At 39.0% G+C, this 13,213-nt stretch overlaps 1 protein-coding gene across 2 annotated transcripts in view; it reads right to left on the bottom strand.

The window, feature by feature from the left end:
* Positions 1 to 13,213, bottom strand: part of NT5DC1 (5'-nucleotidase domain containing 1) — a 153,892-nt gene that overhangs the window by 35,356 nt on the left and 105,323 nt on the right. For both annotated transcript variants that reach the window (XM_086461285.1, XM_086461284.1), the window contains one exon: positions 10,942 to 11,039. In XM_086461285.1, coding sequence (XP_086317411.1) covers positions 10,942 to 11,039 — 98 coding nt within the window. The remainder of the gene's footprint in view (positions 1 to 10,941; positions 11,040 to 13,213) is intronic.

Below are 13,213 nucleotides of genomic sequence, written 5' to 3' on the forward strand. Positions count from 1 at the left end.
TATATCACTGAACCATTAAAAGAAAATCCAGCAGAATTAACTACAACTATGTTATCTTTATTGCCCCATTATGCTAAATCTTTGGAAAGGGCTAAAAGGATTTTCACAGTCAAGACTCTCAGGGAGTCCTTATTCAAACTTCACTTACAATTCTTCACTGCTTCTGGACTAGGACATTAGAAATCTTAGTTAAATACGCAGATCTGACAGAGATATGATTATGGGTAAGTCATTCAGTCTCTCTGTTCCTTGGCTTGAACAGAACAGCCAGTGCTTTTGTTTTTCTACCATTTGTTTATCTGGTCTGCCTGTGGGCTCCTTGAAGACAGAGGCTGACTCTTATCACATGCTTGCACAATACCTTAAAGAACTGGGGTCTGAGTTTTATCCAGGCCTTGAATATAATGTAATATAATCAATAACTAGGATTTTGCAGTACTGTTAGTTAGTTACTGTTAACTCCTTTGAAAATGAAAATACACTTTCCATACACAAATAATTCTCGTTTTGGAGTACTTAGCTATTATGCTAAACATGTTTTGCAGTTTTAACAAAAGGAATATTGTTGATATTGTGCTTTTGAAAGCAGCAGCTTTAGCTTGCTTTGAACTAGCTTTCTGTAATATTCTTATCAGCTTTGTGCCAAACACAGTATTTAATATCAAAGGTAATCAGCTGAAGCAACCCCTGCTGTCTTTATGCAGAAGCACATTGCAGTTTTTCACTGTTTTGATTTTTGGATGAATAACTTCTTATTCCTTTTATCCCCTGAGGTACTTTGAACACTATGCAAACATATGAAGAACTTGGCTTGATGCATTTACTTTAATTTTTTCTTTTAAAGAAGGATGGGCATTGGATAATGCATCCACAGTTCAGCACTCATCTCAATACTAAGAAACAGTGTGCCATACTTCAAAGACTATTTAATTTTTTCTATTTTTTTTTTTAATAAACAAGGATTTGTTTATGAACAACAGTGGAAATAATGGGGCCTGTCTTCCTGTGAAGTTATGTCTTGCAGTTGCATTCACTGAATGTCTAATAGGGTGCAAAGTCTCACGGATGCTCTTCCAGTAGCTGGGTATTTGTGGCCAGGTTCTGCTGGATGCATATCTGATATCTAATCAAGGGCAAGTTTACACTGCGGCCTTTCTCTGAGTTAGCAGTGACAGACCCATTTTTTCCTCTCCAGCCTGTAGAGGCTGTAATATCTCTAAGAATAGTAGGCCACACTCAAATGTAGTTGAAACTGCATTAATGATAGAGGTTTGTAGTAGGGGATGGGCAGAAAATCTTACTCACACAAGCCGTATGATTGCATAAGCTGCAATGTTTAGGAAAACAGACTAAATGTTAAAGAATTAGCCTGTGCCCTAGTAGCTCCTCTGACTAATATGGTTGAGCAGCAGTCCCCAACCCAATTTCCAATGGCTGGCTCAGCTGATAACCAGGTACCTCCCTGGCAGTTAGGAGGGGCTATGAGCTGAAATCTCAGTGCTTGGCCCATGCTTCAGGTTTACAGTGAATTGCTGTGGTCAGGCCAGCATTGTGCCCTCCTGGTAGAATCAGAAACTGAGCTTGGCCACTCAACCTCTAGCTTCTGATGTGCTCTAAAACACACATTATGAGTGAAACCCATAATCGATGACAATATGTTTAAATGATGCAATGACAAACAGGCCTCCAAACGCTTTTGAAGCAAATACCAGTAAAGCCCATTCAAAAGAAACCAACCCCAGAATAAAATAAACCCACTCCATTCTTCTTCCTAGGAGAAAGGAATGGCAGATTGGCACGAAGGATAGACCGTAAGGGAAAGTTGTTCTTTGGATACCACACAGTCTAACTACTACAGAGTGGCAAATTGCAGGGATTACACCAGCTTAACTATGTCATTGTATGAGTGGATACATGTACCATCATGCATACTGCAGAGTAGCCCCTTGCATCATTTTACAAAAGAGTCATAAATGACACACTGCCAATTAGTAATAAAATGTACTTCCTCAGTTTCTAATTTGATATCTCTGCAATGGAACCAAAGATGTTCAGAACCCTGTTTTTATGAGGCAATGCCCATCAAGTATGGTAGCCAAGGACTTTGAAAACTATCAGAAAAAAATGAAGCTTTATGCCAACATTTTGCTACCCTCCATTAAAAATGTATTGTGTCTGTCTGTGACTTTTAACAGTCTACTCTTAAAAGGATGTGTGTACGTGCTGGCCCAACTTTACTTCGCTTTTTGCATCTGTTCTAAATGTGTTCACATACACCACTGTAACTGAACATGTAAAAAACAAAATCCAGACTGTTATTGTCAAACAAGACTATGTTTATCAAACATGCAATAAAATTTAACCATGAGAAAAGAGGTCCTTAACTACAGTCTCCCATTTTACCTGCCCCATGGCTTAATTACAAATGTTGATGGCACAATAGGAAATGATCACCTCTGTTCTCAAATGACTCCCAAACTGTTGATTCCAAACTACACACAGGTACTATCTAGCAAAAAGATTAATTGTTAAACCCCTTTGATTACAAGGTAACATACATTGATTTTTTAAATGTTTGTCTACCACATAAACACTGGGAAACCAGAAGTGCCTGAGACAGCTGTTCACCCTGTCAGAAAGAAAAAAATAAAATCTATTGAGTGGCTGATATCTGTGCAAACAAATGTACATGAAGTGGAATAGTTTTAGACTAAGATCATCTAAACAAAGGGTGGGAGGTGAAACAGTCAGCCAAGGAGACTGACATTGTAGATTTTTGGAAACGCCCTCGGAGCTTCTTTGATGGGTGATGAGTATTTGTATGAAAACCCTGTTACACGATGTTAAGTTTGTTTGCATGTGTGTCCCACTGTCAGCCTTACTGTCCTACCCTAGCCTGCTTTTCAGAAAGTGGAATCAGGCATTGACCATGCTGCTGAAGAGGGTGTCAGCTGAAGGAATCATCTTTACAAGGCACTTCCATAATCCTTATGGGTTTTTATAATAAAAAAATAAAAATGGTCAGGTTCTATTACTGAATGTAAAGATCTTTCTGTATCACCATCCATATCAATTAGTTGCTTAAAAAGAAACTCCTCTTTCTCCAGAAATGATGGATAAAATGAAAATCTCTAGCTGAGATAAGAGTAGGGAATTATTTCTCATTGGTGGCTTGGGTGGACCTCCTGCTCCCAGCTACATACAGAACCTGTTTCTGATATTAAAGTTTGGCAACTCTTGAACTTAACATCATGATCTCATGAGGTATAGAAAGATCTAGTTTTGAAAACTAGAGTAAAAAATGTGATTATTTATTAGTTACAACCCTTCTTTTTCTTTCCTAAGTAGCTAGAAAATAGATGAAAAGCATTGCCAATACACTATAAAGAATTGCTAAAGATTTCCCTGAAAAGAATTGCATTGCTTTCACAGACTATATGGCACTGTGGGATGTTATAACAATATAAAGGCAGTAATTTTAAAAGACATATGGGAAACATTTATGGACTTTATTCCTCCTGAATAATGCAGCCCTCAGCCAGTGCAACCTTTACATGCCACTCTGTCACAAGCTCTCAGCAAATATGCGTTATGTGGCCTCATGTTATAGAATATTTCCAGACAGGCTGATACAAAGAGCCACCATCTCCAGAAGAAAGGCAGCAAGCACAGATGCAGTAAATCAAGAAACACCCCGAGTCATTGGAAGAGTAGATTACACAGGTGTTCTTTGCTGACGGTGTTGTTATTCTGCTTGTGTTTTCTGAGAAGCGGGAAGAGAGGCCTTTTGCTGTCTCCCCCCAAAATGCTTCCTGAGCCCAGAGAGCCTCTGGGAGGGCAGTGCCACATCTCCCGCTGTGGCTGGAGAGCCAGTTGGAAGCACCAATCCGCACAGTACATGGGTAAATAAGTTTAAGCTATATGTTTGACTCATTAGACTTATTTAAAAAAATTCTCCTTAAGGCAAGGGTAGAAGTCAAAAAGCAAAGACTTGAAATTCACAGAATGGTAGGAGTTAGAAGGGACCTCTCGAGATCATCTGGTCCAACTCCCCCGGCAAAGGAGGTTCACCTAGAGCAGGTCACACAGGAACGTGTCCAGATGAGTTTTGAATATCTCCAGAGAAAGAGACTCCACAACCCCCCTGGGCAGCCTGTTCCAGTGCTCTGTCACCCTCAGAGTAAAGAAGTTTCTCCTCATGTTCAAGAGGAACTTCCTGTGTTCCAGCTTGCACCTGTTGCCCCTTGTCCTGTCACTGGGCACCACTGAGAAGAGCCTGGCCCCACCCTCCTGACATACACCCTCTAGATATTTGTAAGTGTTGGTAAGATCCCCTCTCTGTCTTCTCCAGGCTAGAGAGCCCCAGGTCTCTTAGCCTCTCCTCGTAGGAGAGATTCTCCAGCCCCCTAATCATCTTTGTAGCCCTCCACTGGCCTCTCTCCAGTAGCTCCTTGTCCTTCTTGAACTGGGGGGCCCAGAACTGGACGGCACAAAACTGGACACAGTACTCCAGGTGTGGCCTTACCAGGGCAGAGTAAAGTGGGAGGATGACCTCCCTCAACCTGCTGGCCATACTCTTCTTAGTGCAACCCAGGATGCCAGTGGCCTTCATGGCCACAAGGGCACATTCCTGTCTCATGGACATCCCGTTATCCACCAAAACTCCCAAGTCCCTCTCTGCAGAGCTACTCTCCAGCAGGTCGACCCCCAGCCTGTGCTGGTGTATGGGGTTATTCCTCCCCAGGTGAAGGGCTCTACATTGTCCCTGTTAAACCTCATCTGGTTCCTCTCCACCCAGCTCTCCAGCCTGTCCAGATCTCACTGAATGGCAGCATAGTATTCCGTATCTGCCACTCCTCCCAGCTTCATATCATCAGCAAATTTGCTGAGGATACACTCTGTCCCTTCATCTAGGTCATTGATGAATATATTGACTAAGACAGGCCCTAATACTGACCCCTGGGGAACAGCGCTAGACAGAGACCTGCAGCTGGACTCAGCACCACTGATCACAACCCTCTGAGCTCTGTCCTTTAGCCAGTTCTCAACCCACCTCCCTGTCTACTCATCTATCACACACTTTCTAAGCTTACCTATGAGGATGTGATGGGAGACAGTGTCAAAAGACTTACTAAGGTCAAGGTAGACCACATCCGCTGCCCTTCCCTAATCCACCCAGCCAGTCATTTTATCATAGAAGACTATCAGACTGGTCAAGCATTATTTCCCCTTAGTGAATCCATGTTGACTACTCCTGATAATCTTTTCCCCCATGTGCTTGGAGATAAGAGCCAGAATGAGCTGTTCCATCACCTTCCCAGGAATGGAGGTGAGGCTGACTGGCCAGTATTCAGAAAACCCCATCTGAGTGAAATCCCTCTCCTCTGTGTGTTTACATGTGCTGCTCTGCTCTTAACTCTGCCTCCTCCTATGCTCTCCCTTCCCATCACCTGGCTCCTCCAGCCCCTCTCTGATTCATCTTTGTCTCACACACGCCTCTCTGCATTTAGGTCAGGAGATTTTCCCTCCCCTCATCCCCTCTGCTGCTCGTGGGGGAAGCAGTGGTCATCCAAGCTTCAGTGTCCAGTGACAAGTATGTACCAGGGATCCATGTCAAATGATGGAAGAAAAAGTCCTATTTAATCCCATCAATGACTTGTGCCTGGAGGAATTCAGTAGACACCGAATCTCTGGAAAACATGGCCATCGTTGCAGACTGAGGACTCCAAGCCATACATTTGGGGAAGAATTCAGAGGTGCAGCAACAGACCAAGTTCCTATCAGGACAGCGAGCTCTCTGCCAAATATCAAGTCTGCATGAAAACACCAACACTTGTGCTGTCATATCTATGATGAGCTAAAGGCTAAATCTATTTTTAAATTTAAATCTACATTTAAATGTGAAGTTCCAATGATCTAAAGCAAGACAAGATTGGTAAAGAGAGGTGACTGGAACAACTAAAATAGCCAAAAAGAGCAGACAAGCTTTCTTGAGTTTTAACCTCTCAGGCTCATACAAAAAAAGAAAAAAAAAGCCACCAAACAACAAACCACAATGTTTTTTTTCTTATCACAGCAGCCTTCACTGTAGAGGTAGCAACTGAGATAGCTGTAATAGCAATTATAGCAACTGAGCTATATTGTAGACTCAATTCAATGTGTTTTGGTTAAACATTTAACCAGAATTTTGTATAGATAGTGTTTAAGTTCTTCAACTAAGTGAACAATGCAAGACTACTGAAGTGATATATTCCCTTGTAATGGTGCAATATGATCTATTTCAAGATGTCCACATTTTTAATAAATATTCCTCAGTTTTACTAAAGGTCTTTAAAATATATACTAGGTAGTATTTTGGTATTCTTCTGGTGGTAAACACAGAAGTCTCAAATAAACAGAATGACCTAAAAAGAAGTTATATGGCTTACACATTTAACTTCCAGGAAAATGTAGGCGCTCCCTTCCTGATCCCACTCCTCAGGCCTAAAAGGCCTTAGAATATAAATGCATAAAAATAGCTATACAGGGTTCAGCCTTGATTCTCCACCCAGTTCTGTATCCCATCTCTGGCAATAGCCAAGCCCAGATGTCACAGAAGATGGCAGAAGAAAAGTTAAATAGCAGACATGGGATCACCTCCTCCTGAAGTCCGGTAGCCCCTAATAACCAAAGAGAGTCTACAGCCTAGAAGTACATTATTTTATATCCTGTTGCCTTATTTTCTTTTCTAATTGGTCCTTTCAGTTTATAGCATTTTCCTGTATTTTTAAAAGGCTAGAGAAGAATGACTGAGGGAGGAAAAAAAGCTTCTGCAGCGAGTTGTTAAAATAGCAGTTACCAGAGAATTGTAAAAAATTGGAGGACTGAAGGAGTTTCCCAAATTGGGGGCTACACCACATAGCAGAAGCACCATAAGCTGGACAGAAAATCAAGTGCTGGAGTAAGGCAGACAGCTTGGAAGTGCAATTAAAAGTGGGCTTTGAAAACCTGAGACTCTCTGCAGGAGAAGGAGAGTAGGTTGTTTCTCTGGGCATTGGATAAGGGCGCTCGACCTCACAGAAATATGGCATCCACTGATACTTCATACAGATGATTATTTTTGGCCTGTACATATATGTACACATATATATGAAGATATATATATGCTCTTAAATACATGCATTGTACATTCAGACACTGATCAGAAACACATTTTCAGTTTATCAAAAAAAGCAGATCAAAAAAGACAGTAACTCTTCCTTATATAAAAGATATAAAATGTTTATTTAGGACCAAGTGAGAACTCCCTGTACAGGCAGACTTATAGAAGGCTTTCAGGGAATTTGGGGTTACCTTTAGCATTTCTATTTTAATTTTGCATTCTAAAAAATATATTTGACAATGATCAGAACAGGCAGTTAGGCTAGTAATTTGACAGATATCGACAAGTGATGTGGTAAAGGGAAAGCTCTGCTGTCAAATTTTACAGAAATCTTGGTGTACTGCAAATTATAAGACAAGTCACAACTGTATTTGCTATTTGTATTCCTTCAAGTCCTTCATTGAAGGATATATTATTTTAAGCTGGATGTAACCGCTGAAAGCAACAAAAATCCTACATTCTCAACATAGTATTTACACAAACATTTTCAACCTGATCCTTAGATCCAACAGCTCAAGATATTGTTAGTACTTTCAAGAACCATGTAAACAATTTCCCTGTGTAAAAGAAAATGTAACCTTGTGAACAGCAGGTAAATTACGCGGTATTCATATTATGGTAGTAAAGTTTTATTTTTCTATGGCACTGTGTTCATAAACTATGTGCTTTGCCACATAAGCTACTCCTAAGTACAGAAACTGTTTTGCCAGGTAAAAATAAATGTATCTGTCCTAAAATCTGTAAAGATACATTTAAACTGTTCCTTCACAGAATGGTACTTTGAAAGACAATTATGCAAATTAAATAATTGATTTTTGTGCTTTTCAGTGCCCCAGCTCAATAAAAAGTAGTCATACAAATCTTTTAAGATTTCAAAAAGTGTTTTGGTTGCTTTAAATGATGCATGTCTTGTAACTCAATGAAGTTGTGATGCATTTTTAATTGTGCAATTAAAATCAGCTTTTACAGTTTCTAAATGGATTAGTTCTAAAATTACTTGTCTACTGAAGAAACACTTCTGCAGAGCACTTATCTGACATCACATTTCTAGACAATGCATTCTTTGTCATCTTGCCCTGTTTCTTGGCCTCCTTCAAGTGTGTACTGAACAGTCACCTTTTTGAAATTATTCACTGGAAAGAATTTGTCATTCTCTTCAGTAAACCTCAGAATCTTTGCCTTAGTACATTTGCAGCAAAAATCCTGTTATATACAAATAAACTTTAGCTCCAGTACACAGTGCAACATTTGGGGTGCTTGAAATTAAGAACACATTCCATATTTTGTGCCTTAAGTCCATTTATAACACAATTGCCTTTGAATAGAAGGGAATATGGTATTATTTGGAATGTATTGTAATTCAGACCCACTGATGGATGGAACGACATGGCTGAAACTCAGCCCTGGAGAAATGGATAAGACTGATAAGCAGTAATTTCATTTTCTGCAACAAATTCCTTCATGGAACAAGCTTTGGTTCACTTACTGGGGCTCTTCTCCCTGAATTACACTAATAAATGTTTACTCTTTGTCCTTTAAGAATATATTTACTAGGATGTCCACCTCTAGTTTTAGTCCCATTTCAAGGCAAAAATAAGGAAGTTTTGTCTGCCTGATATATTATGTCCAGTGCTCTCAGAGAAGAGAGGGTCTGAAGCCCAGTGTCTAAGCTCTTCCTCTGCCCAAAATTTATAGTGGAAAACAGAAGATAGAAACTAGAAACTGAAATTTTTCATTTTCAGTAGTTCTGATATGAAAGGAAGCCTTAAAAACGTTCTGGGAACTGGAACACAGCCCCCCTTCTCAATGTATTAGAAGCTCCACCATACGCTGTTTCAGAAGTGAATTATGTTCCTTGGTACCCGCTGTGACTGAGTGAAACTATCAGCACCTACCCTGAAGCTACATGGTTGTTATGACAAACACAGAAGGAGGGTAGCAAAAGATACATTATAAAAAATATATTATTTTGGACATTTTCTCATATAATTGCTCCTATTTTGATGGTTTAAACTTCACATACTCTTGAACAAGCTCTAAAACCCTGTCCTATATGTATAATTCTTTGCTTTGAATGTTTTGGCTGGTCTTTCAGAAGAAACCAGTTACTGTCAATCAAATACAAATATATTAAAAAGAGTCCACCCACAGGTTAGTAGTTTCAGCAAATTATTTTTCTGATGATTGCTTTAGTCACATTTGCGTCCCTTACCTATTTAGATAGTGAAGTCTCCAGAACAGAAACTAAGTTTAATTCTGCAATAATAAGGTATTGATGTAATGAGTGATCAACCCCCACTTGAGCCTTTTTGCAATGCCAAAATACAAAGTGAATGAAAACCAGTACATTAGAGACTCCAGGCAATGCTGTTCCTGTTTGCATGAAAAAGAAAGAGCTTCATGAAAATTGGTACTTACAATCTAATAAGGTGATTAGGCTAACGCTACACAACATTTTTCAACGGAGACAGTAATTTCAAGTCTTCTCCCTCTGTTCTGCCCTTGTTTGCACAAAAGAAACCCTTGTCAAAATATCTTGGAGCTTTTTGGCTGTCTATTAAATTTACTGTAACTGGCCAACAGGTTCAAAAGTTGCTGGCTGGATTACTGACAGATGGACACAGCAGGATTTCCTTAGGAAGTCAGGCTAATCGGATTGTTTAAAAAGTATCCAAAGCAAATTACATTTTATTTTCAATTTGCATTATATGAAACTAAATAAAATACTTGCAGAACTGAGCCTTTTTCACCCTTTATGTTTTTGCTTCCCCCTTTCCCCATTTTATATAAATAGTTCCAATTTCCCTTCTGAGCTTATTTTTTCTCAAATTGTCAACTTAGCAGTTTCCTATTGGAACTAAACCTTTAAAAATCACATTTAAGGTATTTCTTACTTATTTTCCTATATAAATATGTGAAACACTAAAATGCAGTTTCAATATATACTTCTGCTGCTCCTTTTAGTTTTACTATAAAAGTTCCACAGGCAAAATTTCTTTTGGGCTGGAAAAGCTAATTTTCCTGTCATAAAATGCTAGACTACAGTTCAACATATGCTGACTTATGCTATTTTTGATATAAGATTAATTTTCAGGTAACACTTAATCATAAAGGTATTCAGCAAAATATGGAAAAATTAACTGTCTTCAGCCATGTTACTATTGTTATTTGTAGTTCAATGAACACTCTTCTTATAAACCTCTTTTGTTACAACCTTAACTACCTAATGGACAACGTTGCCAAACATTTCAGATTGTTTTAATTAAATTAAGTGAGTACAAAGGCACTTCCTTTTCACCTCCTTTGTCATCATTTAGCCAAAGTACACACATTTAATACTGTCAGATTTCCATCATAAATCATTTCTTTCAGCCTTGCAATTTTATTTGTACTGTTCTTTGAATTTCCTTTGAATTCTTGAAATATTTCTGCTATGTTTTTTACCAGAACTAAATTTAATTTTCTTTGTATGACCTTGTCAGCACAATAAAGAAAAGTATTCTTACTTTTTCATTAATGATGCAATATCTGAGCGCTAATGTAATTTTTTAAATTACTGTCACAGCTGTGCCATTTTATTGTCCTCAGCAGTGTAATTCTTAATTTCTCAGTATTCCTCAGTCTTAAGAGAATTGTTTACTAATATCTCTGGAAGAGTCTTGTGTAGAGTCCATCCCTCCCCCCCCGCCCCATGCTAGCTTTTCAAAATACGTTGTCCAGTTCTCTTTTACTTTTTTTTTTTTTTTTTTTTTTTTTGATAGAGGTAAGCAGATGAGAAGGCAGTCATAACTGCAACTTACCAAGAGTTCGGAAAGGTCTTTGGTTTGGGGTATGGGAGAAGAAACCAGGTTTCAAAGCATTTGTGATCACAATGTCAAAATACTCTTCAAAATTGTTCCTAAAAATTAAAGGAAATGGAATTAGATAAACTAATGAATTAGCCAAGATGCCATTAAATACTCTTAAGAAAATAGCAAAACTGTTCTTTAGAGCACCTTCTTCTGTCACTTTTCTCCCAATGCTTGTTCAGGGTCACTACTGCCCTTCTTTTCCTGAGGCTCACAAAAGCGAGAAGACAGCTGGCTGAGAACCCACAGCGCTGTACCTCCAGGACACCTCATTATTTGTAAAAAGATGTTCCTTGGCCCAGGGAGTTTTTAAGTCTCAGGAGAACATGTAACAGATCACATACTTTAATCTCAGGCAACAACATATGCATAGACAAGTATAGAAAGATGTAAATCAGGGGTTTTCTTTATAAAGCAGAATATATGAAGTCAAGTGATGGGTGTCTACATTTAGCCTGTACCCAGGGCTAAACTATCACCCAACAAACCCTCACCAGTGAGAAAGGGGAACTAGGAAGAGGAGAGCAGACCACTGGGCAGAAGCGCAACAGATTCAATGAAAACACCACCAATACCAACAGAGAGATACTTAGCCAAATGAATACGCAGTTGTCAAAATCAAACAGAGTAGCCCTCAGGAGAAGCCAGAGGAGAAGCAGCCAGAGGAGGAGCAGAGGGAACCTCAACAGAAATCCCACAAGATCTCTCTCCTCAGTAAACCTCCCCCCTTTACAATGGCCACGACACTATGGTACGGGCTACACCTGTACCTAACTCAGGTCAGCTGCCCTGGCTGACTTGAGCCTGCCTAGTATGGCTGGCCTGTGATTCCATTCCAGCCAAACCAGGGCAATGGGGTAGGAAGTAATTGAAGACCAAGGACACTTAAACACAGATGCTTTATTGTTGGTATCCGATGCACAGGCCTAATGGATGTCTAAGATGCCACTGATGTCAACAGAGACCTAATTAACACAGCCAATGAAGTCTAAAGGGTGGTTTCACGTACCCTAAAGCTGAAATGCCTTTTTGTTAGCTGAACTCTTTCTTCAGACTCTGCTAGCTGCTCTGACTAAATCTCCGCTGGTTACAGGAAGGTTAGGCATGTGGCCCACAAATGAACACCCACTAAGAATGATTCTTACTCTGCCAGGTGAATCCTATCATTAAATTCAGATTTTTCAAAGATCATTAGGTCCATAAGAATACAGACTGATATCTGAACTATGTAAATCCCACCAATTTAAATGGGATTGAACATTTCAGCATGGTACATAAGTGGGAATTATTTATATTTAGGTATATTTAGAGACCTGTATACAAGTCAGTAACATTACAAAGCCAATAGGAAAAATAGGCAACCTTGGGGATCATTCATGACATCTGTCCTACTGTGAGATAGACTATTTCTGGAGGTGCCAGTTACTCCTACTCTAGCAAGGGTCTACTTTATTTTAAGGAATCTAACCTCATTTATTATATCATCAATCTGGGAACCTTAGCAAGAATTAATAACAATAATGCCTACCTACAAGCTTTGAAGTTACTAAAATATAAAATTAGACAAATGTTGCTTAAAGAGTTGGGTCTTTTATTATTATTGGAAAACGTAAACATTCCCCATCTGTGACATATTTTATTAGAGAAGTTTTGTTGCTTAGGTGACTTTATTGCCTATAACATCCAAAAAAATGACGGATACTCTTGCATGGAACAAAGAAGTCACAGATGGCAAATCCAGGATGGGTACAGGCACTAAAATGCTATCAACAGTACAGGAAGTTTACTGGAAATAAACTAGCTATGTCATTTTCAAATAATCTACAATCTCCCAGGAAACTGAGATATCTTAACAAAAAAGCTGAATGCTCTCCCTATGAACTTATCGTCAAGCTTCTATTTTGTGCTCTACATTACATTCCAGCCTTAAAATAGAATGTCTTTAAATTTCCTTCTTCTAATGAAATTCTAGCATTGTCTATTTTTCTCCAGTTGTTACCATATGTAAACCTTTACTTTTTTTAAAAGAACCAGTATCAAATATGACAATGATGTCTTTTTAAAATTAGCTTCTCTGTGAGAGATTCCAGAAGTTGAGAAAACAGGTGTGGCTCTTCTGTCCTTAGGTGAAAAGTATCAAGAGGTAAACTTTTCAAATTAGCATATGGTGCAAATAATGCTTCCACGTGTAAGTTAAGCTTGAACTTTCAAAATAAAGCCAACA

This window comes from Leptosomus discolor, chromosome 2 (assembly GCF_034619465.1).
Source record: "Leptosomus discolor isolate bLepDis1 chromosome 2, bLepDis1.hap2, whole genome shotgun sequence".
Taxonomy (NCBI): Eukaryota; Metazoa; Chordata; class Aves; order Leptosomiformes; family Leptosomidae; genus Leptosomus; species Leptosomus discolor.